At 40.5% G+C, this 23,832-nt stretch overlaps 1 protein-coding gene across 1 annotated transcript in view; it reads left to right on the forward strand.

The window, feature by feature from the left end:
- Positions 1-23,832, forward strand: part of ush2a (Usher syndrome 2A (autosomal recessive, mild)) — a 217,576-nt gene that overhangs the window by 178,569 nt on the left and 15,175 nt on the right. Inside the window, exons 68-78 of the mRNA XM_087834076.1 lie at positions 240-347; positions 1,436-1,619; positions 5,204-5,361; positions 7,021-7,179; positions 7,318-7,480; positions 8,658-8,875; positions 10,799-10,935; positions 22,261-22,342; positions 22,433-22,578; positions 22,896-23,237; positions 23,432-23,793. Coding sequence (XP_087690202.1) covers positions 240-347; positions 1,436-1,619; positions 5,204-5,361; positions 7,021-7,179; positions 7,318-7,480; positions 8,658-8,875; positions 10,799-10,935; positions 22,261-22,342; positions 22,433-22,578; positions 22,896-23,237; positions 23,432-23,793 — 2,059 coding nt within the window. The remainder of the gene's footprint in view (positions 1-239; positions 348-1,435; positions 1,620-5,203; positions 5,362-7,020; positions 7,180-7,317; positions 7,481-8,657; positions 8,876-10,798; positions 10,936-22,260; positions 22,343-22,432; positions 22,579-22,895; positions 23,238-23,431; positions 23,794-23,832) is intronic.

The following is a 23,832-nucleotide window of genomic DNA, read 5'->3' on the forward strand; positions in this document are numbered from 1 at the left end:
ATGAGTGATATCATCTGAGCAAGCATTCCCTTTTTTCTTTCCCTGTTCCATTCTCCCTGTTTTCCAGTTTACTGTTTCCCTTCTTACCCACTTTATCCCTCTCAGTTTATATTTGTGGATTTCATTTTTTGTTGCAAATGTGCACAGTTTATTAAAATGGGAATATGTTTAAAAATGTGGACATGGGTTTACTAAGGCATTGATTTTAGCACATGATCACACATATCTGTGTGTTACAGGTTTGCAGCCATACACAGAGTATAGTTTTGTGCTTGTGGCCTGTACGTCTGTGGGATGTGGAGCCAGCTTACCATCCACAGGATGCACCCTGCAAGCCAAGCCTGCTGGTATACACACACACGTGTGCAAACACACACACACACACACACACACACACACACACACACAAATCCTAGTATTTCAAATGTATTTTTCAAATGTATGTCTAATTTACAACCCAATGGTTGGATATTTTTTGTTGTTTGACACAGAACGATATCCCAGCTTGTTATAATTTTAATAAATACTGAAATGAAGTATCTCTGACTTTTAGTATTTTTGTTTTTACAGTGTACCTTGTCTCTTTTTGATTTCTTCTTTACATCTATGCTCTTTTTTCTGCTCTGATTTCTGCATCTAATTAGTTGTCCCCTGTGCTTCCTCACTGCGCAGTATTTCGTAAACCCTTTAGCTTTTGGCTTTTTCATTGTATCAAGTGTGGACACTTTATATCGTTGAAGTTTATTGTTGTTGTTTATTTGATTTTTTTGATTTGATTCTTGATTCTTCTTGAAATCCATTGCACATCTCTTCTCTTAGATTTCCTGCTATTTCTTTTCTATTTAAATATGATTTTTTTTTTTCTCTTTTCGGCACTTTTCAAGCTATTGTTTGTTGTACATTTGTCCAGTCTCCTTATTTCTTTTATTTGGAGCTACTATTTCTTGTTTTTTGGGCTCACATTTCCTTGCACTTATGCTTGTGTCTCATTCTTACGTAGTCTTTCATCATCTTAAATATACCAATCTTGGTAGATGGACTGAATATATGTACAAAATATTTAAGCTGATAAAAAACTAGATTTTGAACCATCAGTGTTGCTCATTTTAAGTCATGAAATTATAATACTTAAATTTTCATTGTCAACCTGTATTAATGTTCTCTGTCATTTCTTCTCATGGTTTGGGTTTTCTTTTTTTCAGTATTAATAATTTGATCATATATATTGTGCATAGCATTTCAGTGCTTTACTTGTTAAACAAACAGTGCCCTTAGTTAATGAACAATAAGCTTTAATAAACAGCCTGGTTTCTCTACACAAAGTGATGCTATTTACTTTTTTGGAACAGAAGTAGGACTGCTGACTAATTATAGATGCAAATTAATTACTTAAGCAGGCTCTCATTTGTTCTTCTTTTCTTTTTTTATACTCCAGGTGTGTGGTCGAAGCGCAGACACCTAGTAATAAACACATCTGCAGTGGAGCTGTACTGGGATGAGCCATCCCAACCTAATGGACACATCTCCCAGTACAGGCTGATCAGAGACAGTCAAACTATTTTTACCGGAGACCACCATGACCGGAATTTTACGGACACTGGACTCTTGCCAAATCGCAGGTAAAGAGGATGAACTCGCGCTCATTTATACATGCAGGAATATAAAAACGTGTGTCCATGTAGACGTCGCACATACAAAAACAGTTGACATGCAGCTTCACAATTAATCATCACTGCGTTTGTGTCTTTATACTTGGATCACCCTAATTTAAAAGCATTCCTATCGCCCAATCCACGCCTCTCTCAGGACTGCACTCTGCACATGTCTGTTTGTGTCATTTAATGAGCAAATATTTGACATGCCAATGACTGATGCAAACATTGCCACGCACACAAATTAAAATCACGAATCAGATCTGGCTTTTGCTTGCAGACAGCAGTGAAGCGTTGATTTTGTTTATCTGTTTATTTTCATTTAACCTTTATTAATCCATGTCTTTTTTCCAGTGCGGATGTTCTGTTTTAAATATGGGAACGATACCTTCCACTCCCTCCTATTTTGACTCTCCTGTTTCTCCTCAAGCTTCTCTCTCCCAAGACAATTTCTCCTTACCCCAAATAGAATTCCTGGGATAACACCCTGCAGTACTCCAATCTCCTCTATGTGTGAGTGAAAGAGAAAGAAGAGAGAAAGAAGATAGCGCTGTATGTGTGTGTGACGTTTAATTTTCCTTAATTCCAGATAGTCTGCCAGGAGGCATACCTGCTCCGACCCTTCGCTTCTCATCGCTTGTCTCGCTTCTGATTCCTTTCTCTTCCTTCTCACCCTCCCTCCCCTCCTATCCTTTCCTTCTTACCTCATTCCCTTCCTCTTCCCCTTCTTTTCCCAATTTAGCCCTGCGCCAAGAATTACACAGGGAGCACCGGCCCCATTATCCAGACAGACTTGTGTGTGCATGTGCGAGTGCGCACGCTCACATGACTTTGTGTGTGTGCGTGTGTACGTGCGTGAGACTGCTCAAAGTGGCCATTGATTATTTATGACAATGTTGATTAGCTGTCACTTTGCTTCAGCAGCCCAGGAAGTGTCTAAGATGACGAGAGAATTAACCTATTCCCTCTGGCTGGCCCCGCAGGACACACTCACACACACACTCACACACACACACAGAACCAGATTCACAGCCAAACAGATGCAAATGCCTCACTCACCGATTACCTTCTCCACACACACACAATTTTACTTTTGATATCCCAAGGCGCTGTTTACATTTAAGTAAATATCTTCCAGTGATGAAGTGTTTAACTCCATTCTCCCACTGAAACCTTATGCCATCATAAAATTCTCCCTCTCCATCACTCTGTCTCTTTTTCACTCTCTTCCTCTCAGGATTTCTGTCCTTCTGTCTTTCTATCTCTCCTTGACATAGTCGGTGTGTCTCACATTTATTTATGTTTTGTGTGTGTGTGTGTGTGTGCGTCTGTGAGAGTAACATATGAGTAGTTTTAATACCTTTTCCTGAGTGCGTTCTAACCCAGTGCAGAGGCACTAATGGCCTCCTGTTTAAAATGCTCTGTACAGGAACAATAACCCAACACCCGCTGCCTATTAACACATGTGTGCTAGAGTTTATAGCAAATTAAAGGCTTTTAATGTTAAATGGTGGCCCACTTACACAGCTAATGTAGGCTTTAGCACCAACCAGCCACACGCTCTTAAAAGGGAAATCTATCTTATGATGTCATTGTCAAAAGAAGTAGAGAGTGGGTCGCGAGCGGCAGCAAGACGAATGAAATCGAGAGAGCAAAGGTGTATAACAAATGTGAAGAACGGCACAATGATAGTTATTACAGATAAATAGAAAATGGTACAGACAACCTTTAAAGTGTTAAAAACTAAACTTTGCTAGCCTTTCTTCTTTATAGAGTTTGTTGTTTATGTAGTTTAATCATTACATTTATTACAACTTTTAACCTTTATGTTTGTATTTTTTAGTTTTTTATTGATATTTACAATTTATTTATTATTTTTTATCTTCCATTTCTGAATTGGCTTCATAGTGTAGTAGTTTACACAGTCACCCAAAACATCCCCTTGCGTATCAAATCGAAATCGAGGCATCGAATGTAAAAAGCTGTGGTGACCTCTCGCAAATGAGGAATCAGCTAAAATAAGCTACTTCCTTCAAATATCTCTACTGTAACCAAACAAATACGTGTGGACTTAATAAAAAATATTTGCACATTTGCCTTACTAGATGAAGATGAAGAAAATAATGCATGTGATGACAAATTTCCTGTTGGTCTGAACATACAGAGCCCAGATTTTCTTATGAAGTTCATAATCTAGTAAGATGAAACTCAATAGGCTTAACTCAAAGAAATTGTTGAGATGATATTATAAAGATAATTAAGATATTACTTTAGGGGGCTGATCATATTGCATATACATTAGTAGAGGTTTTCCATTTGTGACTAGAAACATTGGGGAGAAGAGTACTGAAACAAACTGCGATTCACTGTGATTTTCAGGATTTGGTATCCAGTAGTCCTTCTGGTTTTTCAACTTTCTTCTTCCTTCAGCCTGAAAGTATATTTTAACTTGTCTTGAGCTCCATATGGGTGTGGTAGTTCTTGCTAGAAAGAGGTATGACTCTGAGAAGAGAGAAGGTGTGGTAAAAGAGAGACTTTGCACTACTTGTGCAAATTCTTTTCTATTTTTGATGTGTCCAAGAAGCACATTATCAGATATCAGTCATCTCATCAATTGCCCAAGCCTTGATTTGTTTTACCAAAACTGATTTCAAGCTTTAATATCTCTGGTCTCTGCTTTAAACCAAGGTGTCAAGGAGGCCTTTATTACATGTTATAAGGCTTATAAGTCCTCTTAGCAAGCATTGTTTTAATAAAAGTCTTACATTCTTCTGCTAATGCCTCCAGTTCTACCACATAAAAATGCTTCTCCTTAGACTGCACTTGCATGCTGTTTCCCGAGAATAAAACCTACACTTACGTTTGTCATATTACAAGTAACAAATTGCCCCCTGTGTCGTTAGGAGATTAGTGGTATGCTCGGTTCATGAGTTGTGTTTGTTCGTGGCTCTTTGTTAATTTGTGCTGCTCTTAGTAGATTGCACTGGTCATTATTGAAATGAACAGGTTGCATTTGCTTTAATGTTAACAGATTTGTACTGTTAGTAGATCATCCACAGAATTTTCCACTTCAATTGTGGCCTCACACTGATTTACTATGATTTACTACATCAGTGAGACCATTGCGTTTGCACAGCTGTGCTGATTTTCATTATAAAAATGCAGGGCAGCTGAACTACCCAAAGTTTGTTCTGGCTGTAATTTTCTTCTACTGCACAACATGCACCGCATCGCTAAGTAGATGCAAATGAACAACCATGTAGTATGTTTTGTAGCATGTGAGTAAGACTTGAGTTGATTGGATGCTTATGAAGGACAAAAGATCACTGCCACAGATGGAAGGAAAGTACAAATAGAAATGTTGGAAATTGCTTAGTAGATAAATACACTTGAATACTTGATGTATGGGAATACATGAAGCCTGTAAATAAAGTAAACAAATTTCAGGTCATATACTGACAAATGCTAAGAAATGTTATGGTATATCAACCTTACACTGTAATGTCTGTGTTGCTTTCTCCACACCTTTCTTTGCCCCACTATCTATTTAGGTACTTGTATGAGCTGGAGGCTAGTACGGGGGGTGGGACTGGTGTGAGTGACAAATATGTTATACAAACACCAGTCTCATGCCCCTCTGGGATCCCACCTCCGCACAATGTGAGAGTGTCAGGCCCCTACTCCATATCTCTTGCCTGGTCCCCTCCTGGTGAGTAGCAATCTGAATGAAAGGACACATGGATGGATGAAAGGCTGGATGGCCCTAAGTGATTTTCTGTAGAGTGTATTAAGTTATTTCAGTCAGAATGGTGTCAAAGATTAGATGTTTATTTTAAGTTCTAGTTGTTCTTTATCATTTGTATATTTAAATTTGCTCCTTGGAAATACTATTTATATTTTTTAGACATTCCAACTCAGAAACCAAGCTTAGCTTGTTACAACTGGTGATTCTTTAGTGCTGTGAATTTATGTGCTAGCTTTCTTTACAAGGGACATTAAAGGTATTGTTTCATGAAATCAGAAAAAGGGTCGCTCACACCCACGAAAAAGCTCTTAGTACTCACCTTCTGGCCTCTCAAGACCTGGGCACATACACAGGCATACATGAGCATACACATAGGGCTGAGTTTCATGCTTATGGGGCAGTGATTGTCTGCCCTAACCCATCTATCATTGACTATTACTCTCTCATTAGGCTGATTTCCTATCTCAGAAACCGCTTAAAGGGCCAACTAGCAAAGACACTTCACTTAGTAGTGTGTGTGGGTTTGTGTGTCTTTTGTTTTTGTATATTTTTGTCTGTGTTTATTTATGCATCTTTATACGTATTTCATTGTGTATGTGCACGCGTGAATGTGTGTGTGTGTGTTTGTGTGCACCATTGCAAGATATTTCCATAGGCAGGCCTATTCTATCGTCATTATGGGTTGATTTTAAAGGTGAGGAAATATCGGCTGGGTTCTCACGCTTGGTTAACTCCCTGAGCCCAGAGTCTGGAGTGTTTTTGTCTTGTGTGTGTATGTGTGTGCATACCTGACTCTCTTGACAGTGTGTGTGTGTGTGTGTATGTGTCTGTGTACATGCACCTGTGTTCATGTCTTCAAATGCATACACTGACTGCCAAAGCACTGACTTATGGCTATTAAAAAGGCATTTACTCGAGGATCAATTCCTCCATCGCGGTGTTGGTGCCTGTATGTGCGTGCATGTGTGTGTGAGAAAACGTATTGAATGCAGGCTTTTAGCTGTATGGAAGAGAACATGCATGAATTGTGTGTGTGTGTGTACACCATGTGTGTTAAATACAAGATGATAATGCAAGTGATAGGTTTTGAATTAAACCTTTACGGCATTATCATGCCATTATCGCTCACACATAAACACCTCCACGCACATGTGTGTGTATTATGTGAAGGTGTCTTACCTCAAAGTGTGTCCATTTAAAAACCTGAATGTGCTGAAGTCAGAGATGTGTGTGCAAAGGTTTGTGTGTGCATATGTGAGTTGGGGGGTGAATAATTGAAGTCTTTCATTTGTCTGGTAATCAGTTCGTTCTCGAGATATCCAGAGTTCATGAATGTTGAATAACCCATCACAATACAGTTGGCCTGAATTATGGAAAAACCTCCTGTGAGAATATTAACAAAGTCCAGGGGCATGTGTGTATGGGCGTGTGAGTGTTATCTGTATGTATACATTTGTGTGTTTTTGTCTGGTTCTAAGGCCCACAGTGCTGGAATTGTAAAGCCAAAACTTCGGGGAAAAAACAGCGAAAAACTCAGAATATTTTTTTCTATTTTTGTTATAAATCTTTCCCAGTAAATGACAAAACCACCTAAAGGTTATCGTATTGTTTCTCTTTGCACAGGTCAACTAATTAACAGCCAGCCTGTGAATTACAACATCCTGTTAAATCCAGGGAGTGAAGATGCAATAATACAGCATGCTGGACAAGACCTGCACCTCACTGTGACAGATCTAAAGCCTTTCACTATTTACTACATAAGAGTGCAAGCCTGTCAGATAGGTATATATTTTTTAAGTGCATGAAGTACCGATCAGGTAGATTGATAAAAACTTTATGGCCATTTTACTTAGTTAAGGTGTTGGTGTTGTGTCTCTAACCATGTACCAGAATTATTTCTGATTGTTTCATTTCATATAGAGGGCTGTGGAGTAGGAGATGGTGTCTTTGTGCGGACGTTAGAGGCCACCCCAGAAAATCTGCTGCCCCCCACAGTAAAGGCAAGTGAAGCCAATGTTCTGGAGATTCACTGGTCAGCCCCCAAGAAACCAAATGGACTCATCACCTCCTACCATATATACAGGTAACAGATAAACAAATATAGTACACTGAGACATATGGCCTGGCTTTGCCTTCTTATAAATACCTGTTCTTTTCTCCTTAGGAATTAGGATGTAGTTGTGCTATGAGACTGTGCTTTGTCCAAAGGTAGTCTTGTAGGTTGAAAAAGTGTACAGTGCATTTTTGAGGCATGTCATTGTTCTATATATCGACTGTTTGCCAGTATCATCAGTACTTACACCTAAAGTGACTTTATCAAGTTATAGTGTTATAGTGGTATTTGAGTTTTTTAAACCCTTCTGAATTTTCTATATGTTCCCATAAATGTATCACATAAAATAGAATCAGATTTCAAGTCCTGCTGGTGGATCTATGATTAAAACACAAGAACATGCAGAAGCCACATGCAAGGCTTTTTTTCACATTCTCATACCTACACTGTGTTCATGTGCTCACAGTACCAATTCAAACTGTTGAACCAGAAGTAGCACACATGTATCACATACGATTATTACATATAACAATATACATATTTGCCTTTCTATGCAGTAATGGATAAAAGTTTTAGTGATTATACTTTCAGATAAATGTCTACTTAAAACTCTATTTATTGTAACCGTGTGTGTGTGTGTGTGTGTAGGTGTGTGTGAATGTGCATCATTAATACATGCTGAAGGTCGTGGTCTGCTTGTTGACCAAAGAGTTTGTGATCTGTATGCAGGGTCAGACCAGACTAAGCCCTTTAAGTCCTCAGGAAACACACATTAGCATAGCAGTACACACACACACTCAGTGACACATCTGGCATGATCAGACTCAGGCAGACAGGGACTTGGATAAAACAGGAAAATCTCTCTCTTTCCGTCTCTCATGCACACACCTGAAACCCTACGTAATCAGACAAATGGGCTTACCAAAGACATCAGGGTGCTTGCATCAGCTCATGGCTTATACAGAGTGTTTAAGATGTGATGATACATTTTTTATTTAAATTCCACACAAACTTAGTGTCTTTATCTTTAGAAAACTGAAGTAAATATGTGCAAAATTAAAATAGATGTGATATAGTTGATGTTTAATTAAAAAAAAGAAACATCACCAAAAAATTGAATATTTAAATTTTTAATGAGGTGTATATAGTATGGAAGTATTTAAAGGAAACTAATGAAAAGCTAATACAAGTGTTTCTTTTCTCTTAGGCGTCCATTAGGAACAGAGGAGGAGCTGCTGGTTTTCATCTGGTCTAGTGGGCCTCTTGAATTTTTTGACGCGAGTCCTGCTCTTCAGCCCTTCAGCTACTATCAGTACAGAGTTCGTGCCCACAACTCTAGAGGCTCAATTCTGAGTCACTGGGCTTTGGGCCAGACATTAGAGGCAAAACCACAAGATATGGCCGTTCCCATCGTCACTCCTTCGGGTAGGTTCACCAAGTCACATGAAAACCGGTAATTATTAGAGATGACCTCATTACGATTTTCTTTTGCCAGTTTCAATTTACAATTATTTTGTGTTTTCTTTTTAATAAGTATAACTGAGATCATAGTATAGCATCAAGCCGTTTAATATCTGAGATATTGATCTGGTTGGTAGTAACGGAGGGGTTTGTTTATCACTTTTAGCTGCTTTAGTGTTGATGAACTTAACAACAGGCAAATTAGAGGGGAAACAATGAGACAACCATCAAACAGAAATTATTTTACAAGTGGAGGTCAGTGGCATTTTTCCCTCCTGATCTTTTCTGGGGTTTTTTTTCTAGTTTTGGATTTAGCTAAATTCATTGTCAGTACTGGTATCACAAGGTGAGACCCCTCAAAACCCTACAGCATCTTGCAGCCCACTGGTGTGAATGTCTCTGACAAAATAGTCAGACTTCATTTGGGTGGTCTGACATCGTCTAGTGGGCCCTTTGCTCTCTGCCTAGCACCATGGAGTCCAGTTGACATTTTCCATAGAATACAAGAATTGGCAGGTTCACCGCTGGTACCCTGGGCTTGTCAAGAATAACAGCAGGTTCACAGTGACACATATGAAAGGATCATTAGAAGGCATGGAGAACAATATGCTGCCTGTATCATCGTTCATCATGGCCGTTTTGGTGGTGGGTCAGCGATGGTCTGTGGAGGCATATCCATGAAGGGACATACAAACCTCTACAGTCTAGGCAACAGCACCCTGACTATGATTAGGCTGAAATCCTCTGACCCACTGTCAGACCCTATGCTGGTGCAGTGATGCCTGTGGTCCTCCTAGTTCATGATAATGCCCAGCCTCATGTGGTGAGAGTATGTAGACAGTTTTTGGAGGATGAAGGACTTGATACCTTTGACTAGGCCCACCCTCGCCTGACCTAAATCCAATACAGGGGTGGCCAACTCCAGGCCTCGAGAGCCGCTGTCCTGCAGGTTTCAGATATCACCCTGGGTCAATACACCTGAATCAAATGATTAGTTCATTACCAGGCCTCTGGAGAACTTCAAGACATGTTGAGGAGGTAATTTAACCATTATATCAGCTGTGATGGATCAAGGACACATCTAAAACCTGCAGGACACCGGCTCTCAAGGCCTGGAGTTGGCCACCCCTGATCCAATAGAACCCCTCTGGGCCATTGTGTTTTGGTCCATCTGATGCCTGCAGGTTAAAACTCAGATTGTCCAGGAGCTCAGTGATGCCCTGTTCCAGTTCTGGGGGGAGGAGGACCCCATCCATCATCTCAAGCCATGTAAACAAACAAACTACTGAGTATTTTCAGGGTCTTTGAATTCAGCCCTCTGTAGGTTGATAATTTTCACTTCTATCAAACGATATGGCGTCCTTTCATTCTTAACACATAACCCAGTCCAAATCAGTGCTGATATCTAGTATCATTTGTTTTGTGTTCATTTAATTTTTTTAATCAGTGTATTTCACCTTACCAAACAAAAGCAAGTGCAACAGATTTGTATAACAAAACAAATTTCCGGTGCCTACATAGTATGTTTATGACTTCACCAGGTAACAGGACGTGAACCCTTTTCTCTTTTTCGCTCTTCTCCAAAGTTTTCTTTGTAACTGCGTTCATCCTCCGCTCATACCGAGGCTGCTGGCTTGTAGCTGGCTCTAAGCTCTGGATAGTTCCATCCAGTTTTCCTTTGTTACCTTCTTTAAAATGTCCGTGTTCAGTTAGATGACGGTCATTTAAGTGTCTGATTAGGTTTGTTGTCACATGTGTTTTCGTGGCGCTCTGTCCCTATGATGTACTTTAGCAAACTTTGTGTCTTGACTCACATTTGCATGACTAACACGTATAAAATTATCTTGTATTAATTTATTGTAACAGTTCACCATGCTACTTTGACAGGTGCGTATTCAGTCCACCTAAAATGGAGTGAACCAGGACAGCCCAATGGTCTCATTTCCCATTATAGGCTGGTTTATAGGAAGCACCAAAAGGACCCTACGCTCAACTCAACTATTGTTACTGCTCTCACTGTAGAGGTAATCACACACACGTGCATGTCAGATTTCATTCATACAATAAATGTAAAGAAATTTGGACTGTACTTGTGGTGCTTGTGCCATCTGTTTGCCAGTGAGGGGCCTGAAAAGACATAAACACACGCTACCCATGGTCTGCTATTCCCAAGACCACTTCCATAATTCTGTATCATGCTGGATGATCTAACATATCAGAAATACCAGTATGAGCACATTTCCTGATACCAAACACACAAACACACACACACACATACACTTTCATTCCCATATATATGCATATTATACATTAACAGCTGCCATCTACTCTCAATGTGAACTGGCAGCTCAACCTGCAAACTGAGTTCACCCAAAAGCTGCAATGAGATATTTGCATCCCCTATCCACCATACATCTATACGTGTGTGTGTGTGTGTGTGTGTGTGTGTGTGTGTGTGTGTGTGTGTGTGTGTGTGTGTGTGTGTGTCTATAATATAATAATCTGTTTGTGAAAAATTTCAGTTAGTTATCCATTTAAAAATCAAAATTAATTCAAGAGCAACCTGGTTTTAGATAGCTGGGTTACTTACCACACATAGGAGTGAGTTGTGGTTTAATTCCCAGCTGCCCAGACCTGCATGTCATTCTCCATCTTCCTGTTTATATGCTCTTCCCAGTCTATAGACACAAATACCACAAAATAATCTTTAAGAAAAAGCTAAAATATAAACAACTTGAAAACATTTTAACATAAAAATTTGTATAAAAGGAACAACAGAAGGAAGGAGAAAAAAACACATTAACCACAGACTGAAAGAATATGGTCAACATTAAAGCAACAAGAGATCAAAGAGGTAGATAGCTGCTAAAGAAGTTAAGAATGAAAAGAGCTAGAATGAGTGAGATGAAAAAGAGAAGGGGAAGGGATAAAAAGACAAGTAAATGAACAAGCAGGCAATGAGACAGAGTGATAGATAGGAAGGTAAAGAGGAGAGCAAAAGAGAGACAAGGTAGAAGTATAGATCTATATTCTGTCCATATGTGTGGCCTCTTCTCCCTCTGTGACCTTTGGCTTGTCACTCATAATTAATACAAGATGTAAATGGAGACCTTTCACCTTCTCATTGATATGGAACACTCTGTGTTTGTGTGTGCCTGTGTGAGATTGTGTGTGTGTGTGCAGGAGGCTCATTGACATGGCATAGACTTATTTTGGTGGCGGTCATTTGTCACGCAGTTGTCTTCACCACATGCACTGCGTTGTTTAGGAATACACAAAGAGTGTGAAAATTAGAAAGCCTTTAGCTGATTCAGGAAGAGCAGACTTTATCTGAAGGATTAAAATTTGGGTTTTGACTTTGTTCGCTTTAGCATCATTAATCAAGGATTCGATGGCAAAAAAAAATGCCTAAGTCAGGGGTGTCCTGTGGGACAGAACCAGCCTGTTAGAGTCCAGCCCACTGGATGGCTTTGCAAACTTTGTTTCTGTCTGAAATGTTAATTTTATCCAACCCAGAAATCTGAATCTTTATTAGTTTTAGAGCCTTCTGACTGACAAAATCATTCCCTGACATAATACACCAAAAATACGTGGTTGGGTCAAAGATCTGTGTTGAGGTGTGTCTTCAATTTGCAACAATTTGTGTAGTGTTTTTGTATTATGTAACAATGGTTTCATCTTTGTGAACAGCTGCAGCATCTATTTGTACTTCTAACATTAAAAGAAATGTAGGTTCCTCTGTCTTTATTTTACTATTTAATTTTCACCCCTCAGCTGTAAAAGACTGTTGGGTATTGGAATCTTACTAACCTTGCTCTCAAGGCCAAAGGTCAAGTTTTCGGAAAGTCTTGTGAATGCATTATCTCGAGAAAATCACATAGCTGGATCTTCTAGGAGGCTGAGTGGTAGCACTGGCAATTTTTTTTTTCACAACATTGAGGTTTCATTTAGATTAAATCGGGTTGATCTAAAATAAGTTTGACAGCCCTGCTAGATTAATTGTAAAATATGGGTCATAACATTAATGTGAAGCACATGAACAGCTTATATTTTGTTTTCATATTAAACTGTCACAAACCAGTCCAGCACTTCTCCCTGTAATATTTTGTTTCAACCCTTAATTAAGTTTTTTCCTCTAAAAAAGGGATCCAGTCTTTCACACTCTTCATCCACTTCAATTTCTTTTGTGCATGTAGTAATTGTGCATATGTGCATGTGTATGTGTGTGTGTATCCATTTGGTATGTGTCTATTTGTGTGTGTATTGATCTCAGGCTGGGCTGGGAACCCTGCTCTGTGCCAGCTTGGCTGATTAATGGGGTCGTCATGGCAATCGGACGGAATGAGGGTACGAAGCGCAGGCGGCCTGCCTCGCTAGACACCTACACGCCGCCTGGCACACACACTGTCTCGCGCGCACACAGAAATTCACTCTCCATGCTTTACACCTTTCTGACAAACATGCTTGTCACTCATTCTACCCTGTCAGGTTGTTTTTATTGCACGGTGCTTCATGTTTTGGTTTTGGTCGGGATTTTTGTTCTCCTTCTTTTCTCTCAAGTTTCTCCTTCTTTGTGTTCACGTGCTATTGCTGCTGCTTAATTTTTTGACAATATCACTTGAGATTCTGGCCACCGGTAATCATTTTGCTCTCAATAGCTCTGGACAAATGCTTTATTGAGTAGATAAAACTCTGTTTTCGCTCGTGTTCAAGCTTTCCACCTCAACCTCCCCACAGCTTACTCCTTTTTCTTTTTCTGATCACATCTGTCACTATTTTAATCTCTTTTGCTTTTTTCTGTCTGTTCCTGTGCGTTTTCTTCTTCAAAACTTCCAGTCTCTTCTGTGGCTGATTTTCTTGTTTCTCTTTAGTGTCTCAACATCGTCGTTCACCTTACTCTTATATCTTCATTTCCCCAGCTCGTCTCTCCACTCTGCCCTCGTCTCTTTCCAGTTTTACTACCTCTTTTATGCCTTTCACCCTTTAACCCTTCTGTATTGCACTCTTTCTTTAGCTACTTCCCATACTCCCTTTGCCCCTCCTTTTCCTCTTTTTCCTGTATTTCTCTCATGTTTCCCTGCCTACCAACTCCCTCTTTCTCCTCCTTTACTCTGCTGTCCTTTCCTCCCTCCCTTGGCTATTCCAGATGTTACACTGTGGCCCTTGGGATCGCTGGTGAAGAGAGACCACAGGCATGTGTGTATTCAAATGTGTGTGTGCGCATTACTTTGTGTGCATACATATGTTTGAATATGGTTGTGTGTGCTTGTGCGCACGCACAACATTTCTGTTTGTGTGTGTATAATGCAACAGTGTATGTGAGTGTGTGCGCGTGTGTGCTGTATTAATACATCCCATTGATCAGAGCAGGACCCCTGACAGTCATCATCCCTGAGAACCATCTGGCCGACGCCTGACGCTCCCTCACCCAAACAGAAGCTGACACCCTATTAATCTGCTACCGCCATGCATACATACGTGTGCGTGCGTGTTTCTGTGTGTGTGAATGAATGAATCTGTGACAGTATGTGGAAGAGACGGTGTAAAAGGTTATGTGTTGCGTACACGTGAACATTTTTTCCATGTCTGTGTTTCTGCGTACATGCTTGTGCGTGTCTGTGCTCCACAACTCCACACCGTGCACACACATACGGAGGTATACACGCACCACTCTGCCATCCGCCAACAACAGCCGGCGCTGAAGGGAGCTGAAGGGTGCTTGGAAATTAAGGTTATTACACAAATTGAGCCATATGGTCTAAATATTTCAGAGCTGAAATTTACTAGGCAATAAAAATGGCCCCTACCTCGGTAATGGTGTAAATTACAGCTTAACCACCAGCGCTAATGATGTCCTTCTGTACGCCCCGTAACCAACCGTACATGAAGGACACATTGTTTAAAAAATACCCCAGGAAAAGCGAAGGAGAGAGAGGAAAAGGGAAGAAGGGATGGGGATAGATGGGGAAGGATGAAGTGAAGGGGGGTAAGGAGGAAGTAAAGGAACTGAAGGAAGACAAGACTGAGGGAAAGAGAAATAAAGAGAGGAGTGTAAGAAAGTAAGAAAGTGATTAATGTAGAGAGTGGAGAAACAGAGAGAGAGAGAGAGCTAGCAGCATGTTTACAATCTGTTAGTTTACCATTAAGAACCCGTCAGAGAGTGTGGGACAGCGAGGGCCAGCCGGCGAACTGTGTCTTAAAGCCGATATGAGGTTTCACAGGGTGTGTGTGTGTGTGTGTGTGTGTGGGTGGGTGTGTTTGTGTGTGTGTGTTAGGTATGCCATCAGCATGTGTGTATTTAGGCATGTGTAGTCAAAAGATGTAGAAGGATGGACGTTATCAGAACATGCGGTGTGTTTGTCTCCAAACATGTTGAATATTACGTTACAGGTCAAAAAAGAAACAACCCTAAACTCCTGATGTGAGTATGTTCTATGAATTCAATCATTTAGAAATATTTAAGCATTTCAGTACATTGGCACTGAGTTTGAGATGAACATATCAGTTTGCAAAGTTCTTAGGTCCGTGGTTCCCAGCATATTCTAAAAGGTCTCCCCTTGAACAACATGACCACCCGTTTGTCCAGTACTTGGAGAGTACTCTAGTTATTTTATTGATTATGTTTAATGAACATTTTCAACAGTATATTTGTTTTTTTAGCTTATAATTTCAACTGTCAATCCATACATTTAACAATTTCCTGTACTAATTATTGGCTACTTTCAACTAAAAAATGACAGCTTGCTTTTTAAAGATGTTAGCTACCTGTTTATCTAGTATGTTTAGCTAACAGTTTCTTTTTGTTTATCTCATTAAACTAATAATGCCTGCTTTTGGCAAGATATTTTAGCAGTTTTTTCACCTTTGGACTTTTATTTATATATTTGAATCATATTCATTAATTTTCTCTGCCTATTACAAATAGGCTTTCTTTTAGTTAACTGTTAACGTTTCTGCTTCAATATGTTCAGGTCAACTCAGCTCCTCAGGTGAAATAAAAAAGTTTTTGGGCTAAAGCTCCACAGGATCCCTGGACTATCTTGCCCCCATAAGGATTTCTGTGTTGTGCTTTTGCCAGCTAATATCTAAAGCAAACATTTGAATGCAATAGATTTAGCGTCACCAAATGGAGGCTTACTTCCTGATTGTCATGTAGAAGATATAATCAGAAGCACAGGATTCACCTCTGCTTACACTTTATAAATATAGAAGAAGTTCAGAGATTACTAAGTCAGCTTAACATAAAGACCAAGCAGAATATTCAAGCTGATTTGGCTCCTAGTAACAAAATTAGCCTACCAACAGTTGTAACACTCACAAATTAAACCTTTCTACTTCCTTTGTGTATTTATTTCTAAATCTAAGTTAAAAACAAATAACATTCTCTCTCACAAAGTGGCTTTGAGACGGTAGTGACTTTTAGGTCTCCAGTGTGACCTTAAATTTGCAACAAGAGAAGCAAATAAACTCTTTAAGATTCGTTCTCAGTCCATGTACCAGAGAAACAAACAAAAAAAACACAGTTACGTGAAAGGCTAGCAGTACCTAACGTGCCTGACCTCTTATGATATGTGGCTGTTCTTTAATGTGTATGTGTTACACGTTTTCTAAAGTAACTGTCCAGTTAAGTTTTTCAGCCACCGTCATGAAAAGAAAAGATTCTCCATCTCACTGCAGTTTTATCCTTGAAAGGGTATACTTTTATTCAATTAATGTAGAAGATATACAGATGTTCATACGTGATGGTAAATCTAAAAACAAATAAGTTACATATAAACGGGCAAAAAGCTTTACTTGTTGCATTTAACCCTCTTTTAACTTGCTGCTCAGCAATCTTTTTTGCATCACTTTAACCATAAACCAGCAAAAGAATGTGGCAGTATAGGGATAACAAGGCTTTGCCCTTGCGCTCAGTGACACCCTTTAACAAATGAGGAAGAGAAAAGAGAGGAGGGAAGAGAGAAATGCAGAGCTGAGTGTGCAGAGAGTGAGGAGAGAGGCATGAGGAGGTTAAGAGAGGAGGAGGAGACAGGTGAAGTGAGGAACAAAGGATTAGAGGAGAGAATAAGGAGACTCATATGCAGAGTTTGTTAGGCCCTCGGCCTATCAGACCTCTTAGTTAGAGGTCTCCATCTCTGATTGGAGGGCTCTCAGCATTCTGGATAAACAGCCAAATAATCAGGCTGCAACACTCCCTCCTCTCCTTTCTGCAATCTTTGTTTCTACTCGTGGGTTGTTGTTTTTTTTTTTGCAGCTCCTCCCTCTATCATTCCATACTGCCCATTCCTTCATCACTGCATGTCCATCTGGAGTTTCCCTGCTTCTGTGTAAAATTACAGTTTTTATCTTATGCTCTTCCACAATGCTTGCCCCTTCATTCCCTCTTCTTCTAGCTTCCTCAAGTGATTTTTTTTTTCAAGTGAGTTTACGTTCTTACTTCCCTATCTCTTCCTGCTCTGTCGCTCCTACACACACACCCTCTTTCGCTGGGTAATGATAGGTTGGTGTTATTGTGTGTCTGTCTGTGAAGAGGCCACACCACCCAGTGTAGTACTCTCCACTTTGAGTCGGTGTTTAGTACTGCAACCACAATATGATGGTCATCACTTTAAAGGAATGCTGAGAGGGTGCGAATGCATGAGAAAAAGAGAAAAGGACTTGCTATATTTGTGATTACTGAGTCCATTCAAATCTGGAGCATGTGGGAGTGTGACAAGTAACTGAATATTTGTGTTTGCTTTGGAAGTGGGGACTATTTAGATTTGAGGAGTCCTTCCTACCTCTCTGATGCTGTCTCACACCATGGGCATGTATATATTTGACACTTGGCATAATGTCTATCGATTGGTAGGGAAAAGATGGCGGGGTTGCCAAAAAGCCTGTAGGATTTTTGTGATTCTGGTCAGTCTGCTGTCTCTATCAAGTGGATTTTTTAAACGCTCCCATTCACCTTGCAACAAACAATCATTTCATTACTTTTGATGTTTTTTGTAAAGTTGCGATAAAGAAATATTATTTCCTGAAACATCCTCCAATTTAATTATTATTATGTTTGCCATCAACAACGATCCCCTCATTTAAAATTGTGTGTATAAAAAAATATTTTTTACTTTCTTCCCATTTTTTAACTAGCTTTAGAACATAAAACAAGATACATTTTTCTATTGCCTTGTTTTATGGAATAAGGCTTAGCTGAAAAATATCTCATTAACATGCTCTTTTATTTTAATTTCACAAGAAATCTGTGGATTTTTAGCATGCTGACCATTACTCACTATAATTTGTCCACTGGTCTTTGGCTGCATCACACACACAAATATAAACACGCGCACACACAAGAATATATATACACACTAAATATGCTGTTCCCGGGGTCCAGAGATGCCAGAGCCAATCATGAATGTCTGTGTGAAGTGGGCATGCCTGTTCCAGACCCCTGCAGTCCCTCTCTACATCTGTGCTGGCCACAGACATAACACATGCCTAATGGCCACTCCGTGTGTCTGTGTGGTGTGTTTGTGTATGTGTGTGTTTGTGTATGTGTCGCACAAAGGTCTCTATGTGTCAGGGTTTGTCTAACGCACCCTGACTAGCAGGGACACCCATGCAGGGCATTTTGCAAACAGACACAGGGCAATTGTTCCAGCAGCATTGAATTAGGCATGCACGCATAAATATGCACACACACACACACACACACACACACACACACAAACTTGGCTTGAGAGCTTGGCATGGGGTGCAAGAGATCAGTGTGTGGTGTACTGGCTCACCTCAGAAACCTCTGAAAACAATTACTGCTCTCACAGGGCTGGTCAGGGCACAGCTTGTACTAATAGGCTGGACAATTGAATTGAATTGAATGGAACTGAACTGAATGAGATGAAGTGATTTGAGCTGAATTAAGATCATTTAAGTCAAATCTGATCTTAACATGTTTTATCACATACATGAAAGCAGTAAGACACACAATAAAAAAGCTGAAACAGCGTGGTGCTTTATTATCTCTGCAGGAATTAATATGACTGAGCAGAGAAGCCAGAGAAGGCCTGTAGAGACAAACGTCCTAAAGGCAGACCAGTTGGACCCCATTCATCTGTCACTAGGCATTGTTCTTTGATGTATTTTCTTGGGCGCTCATCTTACGTTTACCTATTCTTTTATCGTGCGTGGGTTCGATACAAGGAGTGAAATGAAGTGTTTGTGTGTGTGCATGCATGTGTGTAGCCATATGCTAATGCTGGTCTGTCTCTGTCTCTCTGCGGGGCCTAGAACTGTGGCCTTTGTGAGATAATCAGCATAATTCTTTTGACAAATACACATGGTTATTCTTAATTAGTATCACACACTGTCCCCCTGGCTGCGGCATGCCTCTCTACCTGAATATCACGCATACCCACAGATGTGCAGTCTCACACACACACACACACACACACACACGTGCGTGAACAGTTCTCGGGACACATTGGTACATACAAAACAAGATGCTCCACATGTGGCCTTACTTGAGTAAATAAAAACAGATACCAGTACATGTGCACATGGTTTAAGGAACACACATGCAGGCTGGCACTTTAATTTAGGCACGCAGTCCACAGGGCCTCTTCTTTAGCGCACACACACACAGGAGAAGTCAGAAGAAAGATACCGAAGATTGAATAGATTGCTTCTTTGCAGTCAATGTTAAGTTGTGTTGAACCAAGATCCAAGAGCTCTTTAATGTATAAATTAGCAAGACCTCTTCCTTTCTTTTCTCTTCTTTCCTGATCATTGTCTCCATTTCTGTACTTCTGTCTTGTTTACGCTGCCTCCCTGTCTCTCTTTCTTTCTCTTGACCTCCCTTTCCCCCTCTCTGTTCTTTTGCATTTTGTATGATTAATTGGTGACTTTGATCATCCGCACACATATGCACCAGCCCATGCAGAGTGAATTTAGCTTGACAAGAACCTTTTCCTTTCATATTTTAGATTGCAGCTTCCCCCGTGGTCCTTGATAGGTTGACTGTGGGTTTGGGTGGTTTTTGTTGGCAGTTTTACTTCTACAGTATGTAGAAGTACAAGTGTAATACTTCAGTGTTTCACAAAGTGGAATACTTTATATTTTGTAAAGCACTTGATACATGCAGATTACTTACCATTTGGAAGCTGGCCCCAACATTGAAATGAGGTCATAAATACCTATTGCTGAATTGGAAGAAGCAGGTTGGGAACTACAATCCCAGCTGTATGGTTTTCAGTATTTTCATATATGTGCTCCCACTGATTTATCTAGTGGATTAAATTACATTTACCTGGTATCTTTCACTTCATGTCATGATTTATTTTGTAGTTTTTCATGTATGCCATTACCTACGCATTGTCAGATACCTTAAAAGTATTTGCTCGGTGTGGCTGTGTTTGTCTTTGTGTGGCTTTGCACGCTGTGTGTGTATGTGAAAGTGCATGTATGAGAGAGGAATAGTTATTGAGGGAGCTGTTAATGTAATGTAATAGTTGTGTGTTTCAGTGCTACACTGTTTGATTACAGCCTGTCTGCGTGCCTGTGTGTGTGAATTTCACAGTGCTTGATTGTTGAGTGTGTGCGTGTGGTGTAGCGAGCAGGCCGTTAATGTGGTGTGTTTCAGTGATAAAGTGTTTGAATGTATTGCCATCTAGAGGCATGTAGCAGAGTCTCCACGCTCCTATAAAATCTGCCAGCGCCAGATGCTGCTATTGACAATGTGCATATGTTAACCGCTTTATAGGCCACATGCCTCACATATTTCACTGGCTTTTAAGGTAGAGAGATCTCTCATTCCTGCTCACTTAATCTGTCTCTCCCTTTTGCCACATCTATCTTTTTTTTCTCACCCGCTTTAGCTTTCTCCCCTCTTTTTCTACTTAACTCAATCTCTCCACGTCTTACTCTTTCTCTCACCCCCCTTCCTCTGTCTCACCTTCTTTTATTTGCTTCATCAGTTATTAACTTACTCACCTCTTACTTTTTCTCTTTTAACTCTCTGCCCTACATTACTCTACTGACACATACTTTTTTTTTATTCCACTGTCTTTTTTTCCTTTGTCTCCATTTCTCTCTCCCACCGCCCGTTTCTCTTTCTATCTCTTCCCATCCTTTCCCCACCCTTTCTCGCTCTGTCCCTCCCTCCCTCTGTCTACTGAGAAGTGCTGTGATTTGCAGGAGGATTTAGCTTGTGTCTAGGTGTCTAGGGGCTTATTAATCCTATTTTACTGTGGATGAAAAATATGTTGGCTTCCAGACATGAAAACAGTGAATACATGCATTCTGGTTCATCCTTGGTGCCAAGCTACGGTGATTTGTCTGGGTTTTCATTTGACTCAGTTTGAATCTGAGTCTTTTTGATCCCTTTGACGCTGCGTTGAAGTGGGTTACCAGTTAATCTCTTTACATATGCTCGGTTATGTGAAAGCATACAGTCCTGAACAGACAATTTTAACTGCAGACTCAACTCTTGAAAGAAGTGTAATCTCCTGTGTTGTATATCCACACAAATATGTTCACACACACACTGAAAAACATCACTCTCATACCTGCTTCAAAGCGCACAGTCATAAACAAACACAAAATCAAATAGGCAATGCTACATCCTGGAGCCTGGTGCTCCCAGACTACCATGTCATCGCACGCTAGGGCCTTTTGAAACAACAGTGTGTCTCTTATCAATTAGTAAATGGTGTTCCCTCTATATCACACACACGCATACACACTGCCCCTGTGTCTGCCAGGGTGTTGGGCTAGGTCCCACTGCCTAAAGCTACTGGCAGACATCCTGTGCCTGTGTCTGTTTGTGTATGTGATATGAAAGGGTGCATGTGTGACATAAACACACAATCTGGAAGCTTTGAATTCACCCATAAGGGACAGCTGTCTGCCTGCCAGTCTCTCTCTCTCTCTCTCTCTCTCTCTCTCTCAGTCTCTGCCACTTTTCTGGTGTCTGCTTACCACTGCAGAGGATGTATGTTGAAATGTTGATATGGCAAATCCCAAGTTATGTCATCTTAGCTTGCCATTGTTTCAATGCTCCTTTTCATTCCATGTTTTAATGAGTAATGCTCTGGTTTTTATTCATGCAGGATTTGTTTGTGTAACTAATTTTGTCTCTCCCGTCTCTTGCTTTGGCTCTCTACCCGCTTTCATGTTAGCCTTTATGTATCTGCCATTTTTTTCCTTCTTAACGCCTGACCAATTATTCTGTTGTCTTCACCCAACCATGTCTTGACCCCACTATTCTTCTTCCCTGTTATCTCTTTCTCCAACCTTTTCTCTCATGATGTTACCTTTTTATCTCCTATCTTTTTATATCACACACTGCTCTTTTCTCTCTCTCTCAGGATTCACAGCTAGAGGCAATAGTCTATGGTCTTGAACCATACAGTCAGTACAGTCTACGAATAGAAGCTTTGAATCGGGCAGGTAGGTTGAATTTTTTTGAGAAACTAATTTAAAAGATGATTTAGACCAGCTACTGTACACCCCCAATGAATCTGTCCTGTAACTTTTCAGGCAGCGTGTCCAGTCCGTGGGTGGACATTAGGACCCTGGAGGCTTCTCCAGCCGGCGTGCCTAACTTTACTGTGGAGCAGAGAGAGCAGGGCAGGGCGTTACTGCTCAGCTGGGATCCACCACAGTCTCCAAATGGAGTCATCACGGTACATCGATACACATAAGAAAATCACTGAGCATATACCAAATGGTGTGGTCCACCTAAGATAAGATGCAATAGTAACAAGGTAGTTACGGCAATATAGCATACATAGACCCACATGTGAAAGTCCACAACACCCCCAGAAACATGAAGCACAATATCTCAGTGTAGTTTATATGTGCACAACTTGACATATTTTTTTGGTGTATGCTACATGTGCAACCTGCAACCAAAGTCAGTGCTGTTCGCATGTCCTACTTAAACCCATATGTTTCATATTTGTCTTTAAATTTCTCTTCTTTCTCTTGTCTCCTTTTGCAGATGTATAACTTGTACAGTGAGGGGAACCTAGAGTTCAGTGGTTTGTCACGTAGTTTCCTTTTTCGGCGTTTGGAGCCATGGACCGTTTATACGCTGACTCTTGAAGCTTGTACCTCAGCAGGCTGCACACGCACTCCTCCTCAGCGCATTGCCACAGCAGCAGCACCACCTGCTTCCCAGTCTCCCCCTAGGCCTCTCTTTGTTGGCTCAGACCAGGTGTCACTTACCTGGGGCCCTCCTTCTCAACCCAACGGGCCAATTAAAGAATATTTCTTACTTGGGAGGCGTTTGGAAGAAGAAGGGAGTGGGAGAAGTAAAGAAGAGGATATTGAAAGGGGGAAAGTAGGTGAAACTCTTAAAATGTCTAAATTTAGAGTCAATCTGACCAGTTGTAGGAGGGCTTGGTAGAATATACTAGAGGTCCCAGTTTATAAAATCTTGCTTTATGTCCTGTTTTTTTATTGATATATATTTAAAAAATATTACAGTTTACGAGGTTAACAATTAAAATTGCATTAATATTGTGCTACCAACAGATCCTCTTCAGAGAAGCATCCCCACGACAAGCTGAAACCTACTCCTATACAGTATATGGTTTGCGTCCATGGACACAGTATGAGTTCAGTGTCTGTACTTATAACCCAGCTGGGCACACTTGCAGCCCTTGGGTAACTGTAATGACCAGACAAGCCCCCCCTCGTGGCTTAGCCCCCCCAACAGTGAGTCATCTCCAGGGCCGGCCCAGTGAGGTAGTGGTGTCCTGGACTCCTCCTTTGGAGCCTAATGGAGTACTTCAGTCTTACAGGATTAAGAGAAACAACGTCAGTTTCTCTTTCAGTTTTGACCCCACTGTTCTCAGCTACACAGATGAAGACCTCCTGGCTTTTTCAGCATACAGGTATTGCTTTTTTTGTTTGTTTTTTGTAGCCATACTATT

The sequence above is a fragment of the Neolamprologus brichardi genome, chromosome 1 (genome assembly GCF_056152115.1).
Source record: "Neolamprologus brichardi isolate AB-2024 chromosome 1, ASM5615211v1, whole genome shotgun sequence".
In the NCBI taxonomy this organism is placed as follows: domain Eukaryota; kingdom Metazoa; phylum Chordata; class Actinopteri; order Cichliformes; family Cichlidae; genus Neolamprologus; species Neolamprologus brichardi.